At 44.6% G+C, this 9,717-nt stretch overlaps 1 protein-coding gene across 1 annotated transcript; it reads left to right on the forward strand.

Annotated features, from left to right (window-relative positions):
- The first annotated feature begins 319 nt into the window (after positions 1-319).
- Positions 320-9,356, forward strand: XBP1 (X-box binding protein 1). Its single transcript, XM_044275834.1, is given in 6 exon segments — positions 320-596; positions 4,390-4,486; positions 5,148-5,273; positions 6,568-6,621; positions 6,624-6,731; positions 7,695-9,356. Coding segments are annotated over 6 exon segments (1,203 nt in total). The 5' UTR covers positions 320-402; the 3' UTR covers positions 8,319-9,356.
- Positions 9,357-9,717: the final 361 nt, after the last annotated feature.

A 9,717-nucleotide genomic window follows, 5' to 3' on the forward strand; every position in this document is an offset into this window, starting at 1 on the left:
AAAACTAAACTTGCCCGCAAAACCTTCCGGTTTTTTTTCCAGACCCCGAGAGAATCTGTGACCCCGATACATATACCTACAAGCTTACAGACAGGGAAGACACAACTGACTGGAGTAATGTCCGCAATTAGCGTGGGGAATAATAGCGCTGCTGTTAGAAAGCAGAGGGGGCGGGGCCCGGGCATAGTGCACCCCCACAGCAGGAGTGGGCCGTCCTGTTCTTCAGGTTTTCCTCCATAGGGCTGCATTGGGCGTGTCGCGTGACATCACTGGACTTGCCCAATAGGGAGGGGACAAGCTCTGTAGATATGAATGGTCGCTGCCCTCAGTTCTGCGTGTAAGATTCTGCCGGCTTGTTCTCCCCAGTTCTCCTCTCCCCGGTCCTCCCCCCAATCCCCGGACATGGTGGTCGTGGGGGCCTCCAAAGTCATCTTTATCCCTGGAAACCAGTCCGATCACAGCGATTGCAACTCCCTGACGTCCATCATGTTACCCATCCACAGCCCGTCCAGCCCGGAGTCCGCCAGCAGCGACATCCCTGCGAGGAAGCGGCAGCGGCTGACACATCTGACGCCGGAGGAGAAGGCGCTGAGGAGGTGCGGTTTAGACCTGGGTAGTGGGGGGGAATAGACGATCACAATGAATGGATCGATCCCTGGATATGACGGAGCCGCTCCCTTCTAGAATCCACCTAAATCTGTCACCGTCCTCCTCCCTGATCAGCCCTTGTACACACTGTCAGCAGTGACTCCCCAGCTGTTACCAATAGGACCCAGAGTAGCCTTCAGGCTGTTACCAGATCTGATCCATGTCCTCAGCCTTATCTCAGATCCTGCTGGAAATCGTGGCCCACCACATCTTGTATCAGTCATAGGACTTTTTATGATTTTGAAATAAGGGATTTGTCACGGTTTGTGATTTATTTGGAAAAAGGTGCAGATGTCTGTGACCAGCTGGGACTTGTAGTCAGGGAAGGGGTTAATCTGCAGGGAGATGTCACATGTATGGTCCTGGCATTGTGACTTCGGACAGTAAGTGCCCCCGCCCTGCCTTCTCAGATGTAATGGGGGCTGTGGAGATTCCAGTAAGGGCTGCAGTGTGGGAGGATGTGAGCTGCCTGCGTGGCATGTGGGGGAGCTGGCTGCCTGACGTCACAGGGAGCCATCATCTGGATAGCTGCTCGCTTTACGCCACTGGCTTCTTCCTGGAACGTTTAACTTGCGCAATATGTGAAATTTCTTTCCCATGTCACCGCCGGCCGCGCTGCACGGTATACATACTCGTATTTGGTCACGATAGGGCAGTGAATGTGGATATTGTTGCCTTTAAAACGTTGGACATTCTGCATGGACGGCCATTCAGGGTATTGGGCAACCTGCGGCACTCCAGCTGTTGTGAAACTACAATTCCCAGCATGCTCCATTTATTTCTATGAGAGTTCTCGGAAGAGCAGAGCAAGTATGCATGCTGAGAGTTGTAGTTTCGCAACATCTACTGTGCCGCAGGTTGCCCACCAGATTACTGAATAAGTAACAAGACCCTCGTCTGTGGACGGAGGGGTGAAACCAGATGCTAGTGGTGGGTGGTGAGCCTGAACGCCCTGCAATACCCGTTTTGCTTTGTCAGTTACTTTTCTTTAATCCCCTGAAGACAAAAATAAAAACTGCCGGCGTCACGGTAAGCGCCCGCTCCAGAGCTCAGAATAGCTTTGTGTGGCTAAAATGAGGAAATGAAGTAAAGATTGGACAGAAATGGCCCCCACGCTGGGTACATGTGATCGGGCCTGTTGGCTGCTCCTCCTGCTCACTCGGCCTGTGTACCTTTTTGTCAATGGTCTGGTTTCTAGGAACTCTTGGTATCTGAGTGCTGCAGGGCATGTCCTATAGTGGATGGACATCTGCAGGACCAGAAACGGTGTCCTTGACGCTATGGACACAATAAGGAAAGTGGGGCAGTTGCCCATAGCAACCAAAAATGCCTTTTTTAAGATCTGGAATCTGGTTGCCATAGGTAACTGCCCACTTTCCCTTTGCACCTGTTTAGTTAATGTACCCCAGTATGTTTCTCTAAATTCAGCCCTTGTCACATGCGCAGTCGAGTATCCCTCAGTTTCTGTTTGCATGAGGCTGGCGTCTAGGCCTCTCTGAGAAGTTCCGGTTGCTTTGGTCTTTGGCAAGAGTTTTTGGTGGTCTGTTTTCCTAGCTGTAAAACAACAGTGAATTCTTGTCCTCGGTGTTGTCACCAAACCTCCAGTGTTTGTCTAGCGGCAGCTTGTCTTGTCTCTTGAGTTCTCGCATCACCGTCTCCAAGGCTGTCACACTGGTTACATTCTTAAGTGTACGCAGTAAAGTACCTTGAAAGTAACCTCGGTAACAAACCGCTCCTCTGAGACGCATTAAAGGGCTTGTCCAGGCTTTTACTATTGACCGATCCTCAGGATAGGTCATCAATATCAGATAGGCAGGGGTCCGACACCCAGCACCCCCGCCGATCAGCTGTATGAGGAGATGGCGTGCGCACGAGTCGTCTTCCTTCTCTCTTCTTGTCGGCTGCTGCTGTCTATGGCAAAGATCTTAGACAGCAGCAGCCGACAGGAAGAGAAAATGGAGACTGCACATGCAGCTGATTGGCAGAGGTGTCGGACCCCCGCCGATCTGATATTGATTACCTATCCTGAGGATAGGTCATCAATAGTAAAAGCTTGGACAATGCCTTTAAAGGGAACCTGTCTCCTGGATTTTGGGTATAGAGCTGAGGACATGGGTTGCTAGATGGCCGCTAGTACATCCGCCATACCCAGTCCCCATAGCTCTGTGTGCTTTTATTGTGTCAAAAAAACGACTTGATACATATGCAAATTAACCTGAGATGAGTCAGGGACTGGACTCATCTCAGGTTAGTTTGCATATGTATCAAATCGTTTTTTTTACACAATAAAAGCACACCGAGCTATGGGGACTGGGTATTGCGGATGTGCTAGCGACCATCTAGCAACCCATGTCCTCAGCTCTTTACACAAAATCCCGGTGACAGGTTCCCTTTAACATATGGAGTTATGTGTATTACTAGCGCTCCATTGTGTTCTATGGGAAGTAACAGGAGAGGCTACTGTTTCCTATAAGGGAGGCTGCACACGGTGCGGGTTAGTGTGCAGAAAACCTGCAAGAAATCTGCACCAAAAGCACACACACAAATCCTCACTATTTATTGCGGTTTTGTACAGTTTTTGATGCAGGTTTCCCGAATCCGCACAAGAAAAACGCAACAATTGACCTGCTGCAGATTTCGAAATCCATACAGCAGGTCAATTTCCGCACCTAAGACAAAAGTAAAGTGTACGTGAGATTTGTCTAATATCATACCCTTTGCTGGTACTGTACTGCGCTGAGGTTTCCCCCCACGAAATCTACGCTGAAAAACCGCATAATCCGCTGAAAATCGGTTCCATTCATCTGAATTGGATTCAGAAATCCATGTGACGCCAAAACAACCTCATTCAGACAAATGGAATTGATTGTCAGTCGCAGAAATTTGCCACGTGTGAACGCACCCTAAGGGGCTGGGGCGAGGGCTGCATAGTGACTGCTGCCAGTTGCTATAAATATGGAGAATATGGTGACGCAGAAACCTAGCAGGGTGGGATTTTTGTGGATTGTCAGGTCACATCACAGCCACATTCGCCATCATTAGTTGCGATGTAGGCGCACAACATTGCCAACCGCAAGCCGCCAGTCCTAGCCTAATAATTGGTTGTGATCAGCCACTCCATTTAACCATTTTATCTGTTTCTGGGAAAGCTGGATGGCAGCTATATGACTGCCATTGCAGTGCCAATGTATGTTTCTGCTTGGCTTTCCCAGAGCCTTGAATTGGAAATCTGCGCATGTAATCGGTGATATGGCGGGGGGCATGTGTTCCTACACAGATAAACCACCTTCATTCTAGGAAAGCTGGGTGACAAGAGCTGCAGTAATCGCCATATGGGGGGGGGGGGGGGGCACTGCTTCAATAGAGATCATGTGAACTCTACCAGCTGTACTACACAGGGGTCATAGTCGAGCTTGTACTTGAGCCTGATCTGCTGCGATACGGGCACCTGGCTGGGTACAGGCCATCTGTTTATCGTCAGCAGTATCATTTAGCTGATGCAACCCTCTGTAATGAAGGTGCTTGCTCCTCATGTGTTTCACATGCTATGTGCTGGAATTATGAGGCCCGTCTGTTACTTTCCTTCCAGAAATTCCCCAGTTAGTAAGCTGTAATTACAAGATAGATGTCCCATATGTAACCCTGTACACATGGTGATCGTTATGCAGATTCCCTTTCTGAGTGCTTGCCTGAAGGTTCGGCTCCTTATCAAAGAATTCTTGTGGGTTTTTTTTTTTATAGGAAATTGAAGAACAGAGTAGCAGCCCAAACTGCACGTGACAGGAAAAAAGCCAGGATGAGCGAGCTTGAGCAGCAAGTCTTGGATCTGGAGATCGAGGTAATACAGCGGATTTCGTCGTCTGCCTTATATAAACTTGTACCCTGTAAAAGCAGATACCTCTGAGGAACCAATACATGGTTAATTCTTTCATTCATTTTTAAATTTGTGGACATAGTCATTGACTCTGCATTTGAACAAGTCTATCCGCACAGTCCACCCCCACATCAAACAAGACTGTTTTTGGTATGTTAATGCCACCACCTCTCCCTGCCTGCAGCCACCCTATAGAAAATATGTGGAATTTCACCCCTTAGCCTTTACCTGGTATTGCCATCTTCCTGTTAGCGGTGGTTCTTAATTGTCCTTTCATAGTCCAGGGTATCATTTGCTTGCACCACTTTATAAGTTGCACTGTATGTGGCTGTGGTATATTTTGGCTCCATATAACATTACAGAGCCACCATACAGCATCTCCATAGGTCCTTACAGTACTTCCATACACATCTGATTTCAAAAATATTTTTTTCCTCTGATTGCATATTAATCAAGTATGAAAAGTATGGTTACACTCTCCATCAGACAAAATTTTACAAAGCTATTTTTCCTAGAAGAACTACTTCCAGGTGAAAATAACTCCATTTTCTGGAGCACCATATGTAGAATGCCTATGTGTGCATGTTCATGAGACATAACATTTACTCTTCCCGTTGTCTTACAGAATGAGAAACTCCTGGTCGAAAATGAACTTTTACAAGAAAAGTCACATGCCTTGTTGACTGAAAACCAAGAGCTACGACAGAGATTGGGCCTTGATGCCCTGGAGGTGAAAGAGGAAGAAGTTGAGGTGATTATCTAGACCATCAAGTGAAGCCCACATTTCACCTGTTTCTGTTGAGGAAGTGTAGACTACAGACAGTTGGAGTATGGTTCCTCTACCCTTATTTAAAGGGGTTTTCCAAGATTTTAATATTGATAACCTATCCTGAGGATAGGTCATCAAGATCAGATCGGCGGGGATCCGACACCTGGCACCCCTGCCTGCCGATCAGTTTGAAGAGAAGTCTGCACTTGTACAAGCTCTGCCTTCTCTTCATTGTTTACTTGCTCGGCGTCGACAACGCAGCAGTGAGCAGGTGTAAGTACAAGAAGCCGTCCCATTCACTTCTTCTAAGGGACTGCTCGTTCCTATACGCTTGAATAGCAAGGAGCTGTCCCATTGCATTGACTGAGACGGTTTCTTGTAATTACACTGCTTGCGACGGCGAGCAAGTAAACAATGAAGAGAAGGCAGAGCTTGCACGAGCGCAACCTTCTCTTCAAACGGCCGATCAGTGTGGGTGCCAGGTGTCCGACCTCCGCCGATCTGGAGGATAGATCATCAATATTAAAAGCCCAGAAACCCCCTTTAATTAAAGAATGTAATGTTCTTCCAGCAGAATGGCTTCTAATTCTCAGAAGAATGCAGCTGGGTTTAAATAAAGCTCTTAATCTGTTTCTTAGAAACCTTGTGCCATTTGTGTGTTGCAAGGCGCAGAAGAGATTTTCATATTGGGTTGTTTTCTGCAGTGGCTTTCAGTGAACTGGTCGAGCTTGCAGTTGATTTGTAGGTAACCATTCACATGAAAAAGGCTCCTACGTAAGTCTGGGTTTGTGCCTAAAGTGAGGCTTTAAAATGAAAAACTCTTTGTATGATTTATCGTTTACGAAGTTGAGAACAGCCCTGAGGCAATATTCTGCTTTATTTGCATTGCTACCTTTGTCACACAAGCTGTACGTCTAGATTCCACTTACTTCCTTGAGCTAGCAGGAAGTAGGCTTCTTAGTTAATGAGGTTACTGGAGTTGCCAAGATCATGCATTTATTAGCTTTGCATACAATGGAAGGTGTGAGGAAGGATAATTTCCATAGACACGCAAGATTTCATAATACAGCTTGTCAAATCTGAAGACACTTGGATATATGCCAGGTTGGTTCTCCATGCTGGAAGCTTATTACAGTCCTAAATGAGAGGCACAATCGTATTTGGTAATTTCACCTTCTGTGGTTTCCTGTTTCTCCTGGGGAAAGGTTATGACCAGTGCGCTGTTCATTTTACTTCATGAAGTCATCTTGTGCTCATACTGTCTACTCTCTCATAGGTTCTGACACAGTCCAGAGAAGATGAGGTCAGGCCGGTGACCGGGTCCGCTGAGTCCGCAGCACTCAGACTACGTGCGCCTCTGCAGCAGGAGCAGGCCCAGGTGTCCCCGAACTTGACCATGTCTGCATGGATTCTGACAGCCCTGATTCTTCAGACTGTGAGGTGAGCACCAGGTCCTCTCTTCTAGGACATACCGTCCATTCTGTACATGTTTTTCAATAATAACGTTAAGGCATCTATAATATGCTCTGCCATAGGGAAGGTAATAGGTGCAGATGGCTCTCACTCCTATGCCACGTATGGTATCATTCAAGCTTCATCAAAAATAGATGGATCTGTTTGCCAAAGCATTATATGAAATGTTTTGTGACTGATACTCTTTATTATTCATGTTAGGCCATAGTTTCAATAATACATTGTACAATTTGGGATATTAAGTCTGTAAGACTTTCAATGAATTGTACCTAGGTTATTAAAAAATAGAGATTCTCCTTACATACAAATGTTAGTGTCGTCAACTGAGCATTTACCTGCTAAATGCAGTTCAAAAGTTTTGTCATTTTGATTCATTTGAACTGTTCTTTGCCTTTTTACTTTTTAAGGGAGGAAAAAAAAAAAATATAGTATCTGTTCCCTCTGCATAATGGCGGCTTGCTGTGTGCGGCCTTAGCTCCCACATCTGTCATGGGTCTTCTTCACTTTAGCAGTGCCCACCCTTCCACTGTGCAGTTGGTCTCACCTCTGCTTTTGTTAACCTGCGCTGTTGGTGGAAGGATACACATGGGTTAGCAGGAACAACAAACAGACTTCAATCAGTCGAAAGATTAAAACAATAAACCATTAAGAAGGTCACATAATCTGCTTAAACAATTGAATGACCTTTTAAAATCTAGATAGTGCAAAATACTGAATTATTGCCAAATAAAACATCGCAATGTTCTTCACCGATCTAGATTTTCACTATTTGTACTGTTGAGAACATATTTGATTAAACTGAACAATTGGACATTGTCTTGGGCTTGGCTCGTTTAACACCATAGGGTTATTTAGTGATGTTGGGCAACTTTTGCTATACGCAGTTGTAGCTTTTGTAACTAACTAATGAACATACATTCTGTTTTACAGTCTGATATCTTGCTGGGCCTATTGGAAAGCCTGGACGCAGATATGTTGCTCCCCTATGAAGAAGACTTATCATGGAACCAGCAAGAAGCTAGCGGAGTCGAATCGGATTCCATATCCTCCACCCCATCTTTTCCTTTGGGGACCCCATCAATCAAGCTGGAGGCCATTAATGAACTGATCAAGTTTGACCACGTCTACACAAAACCTCTTTGCTCAGAGGAAGATTCTGAGCTAGGAATTGAGACCAGCGTTGTTATTAAAACGGAGGAAGCATCTTTAAATCCTTGTGTTGTCCCAATCGGCGTGGAGGAGGAGTTGCAAGAAAAGGAAGTCCCATCTGCCATTGACACACAGAGCTTTTTGATCTCTGCTGAAAACATTGTGGAAAAACCAGCAAGCCTTCTGGAGACAGGCAGTGACTCTGGATATGAGGGCTGCACATCACCCTTCAGTGATATGTCCTCTCCTTTGAACTCTAATCAAGCATGGGAGGACACTTTTAACACTGAACTTTTCCCTCAGCTTCTCAATGTCCACATGCACCAGTCCTGTTCTCCCTCCCCTCTTGATGACCCCACTCTCTTCTGGAATCCCAGCCCAGACTATGATGATGAATCATTCTAAACACCTTTCTGCGTTCTCCAACTGCCACAAACAGACTATTATTTATCTTCATATCAGCTTGTATTTTTATGCTAAAGATTATATTACTAAAGTATTGTATGGTTCAAGTTCCAAGCGCAACCAGTATGTGCCATTCTACCGCTTTATTAATGAAGTGCGCTTGTAAAACCCATTCTGAACTCTATGTGAGTTCCCAACGATTTAATGAAAATGTTGTAATGTCTAGTAGACTGTGGCATTTGCCCTAGAGGTTTTATCGATGGTGGCTGATTCCGGCAAGGTTTTTCTCTAGTACCAGCTGTAATACAAGTTCTTCATGCTGTTGAAGTTTATCTCAATATCTAGCCACATCTAATCTCTGAAAAGTACAGCACTTGCAGTTTTCTTTTTCTGTTTTCCTGATGAGCAGCTTGATAGGTTAGCTGGTTACTTGCTAAGAGAACTTCCCTAGTAAGAATTGTTTCGAGCCTGCTGACATTTTAGTCATCCAGATTATTCAGGAGAACGTACAAATATCAAATTATTGCCACTGCCTGACAATGGAGAAAATGTAGCATGTGGTCACTGCATCAATATAAAACCTGGGACCAACCTGCCAGCGCCACCGGGGCACCATCTAGTTAACGTGTGGGTTAATAAGGAAACATTTTGGGTGTTATTCCTAATGTTAACATTTCATACAGATACAATTTGTATACAAGAAATGGGCATTTTACTTTTAATCCCAATACTGTATTTTTATTTTATTTTTTATTCCCCATTTGTTGCCTTCTTGTCAAAGGCAGTTTTTACTTTGTACGAATATGTTCTTTGTATATAGATTGGTTCTGCAATAGGGGTAGTAAGCTTTTACTGAAGGTCAGCTATGTAAAGTTCAGTTACCCCTCCCCAGCTCAAATCTATATATTATGAAATTTACTATGTAAATGAATTCCCCCCCCCAGGTTTATACTCACCCTTCTGCCCATCTTAGATTGAAGTTGCTTCCTCCATTTTAATATTTAAAAAAAATATATTAAAAAAAAGATTTAATATTTATTCTGTGTTGTCTTTTTTGTTCTTGTCATGTATATATTTTATACATGTGTGCGTGTATATACAGTACAGACCAAAAGTTTGGACACACCTTCTCATTCAAAGAGTTTTCTTTATTTTCATGACTATGAAAATTGTAGATTCACACTGAAGGCATCAAAACTATGAATTAACACATGTGGAATTATATACTTATCAAAAAAGTATGAAACAACTGAAAATATGTCATATTCTAGGTTCTTCAAAGTAGCCACCTTTTGCTTTGATTACTGCTTTGCACACTCTTGACATTCTCTTGATGAGCTTCAAGAGGTAGTCACCTGAAATGGTTTTCACTTCACAGGTGTGCCCTGTCAGGTTTAAT

Source organism: Bufo gargarizans, chromosome 1, assembly GCF_014858855.1.
Source record: "Bufo gargarizans isolate SCDJY-AF-19 chromosome 1, ASM1485885v1, whole genome shotgun sequence".
Taxonomy (NCBI): domain Eukaryota; kingdom Metazoa; phylum Chordata; class Amphibia; order Anura; family Bufonidae; genus Bufo; species Bufo gargarizans.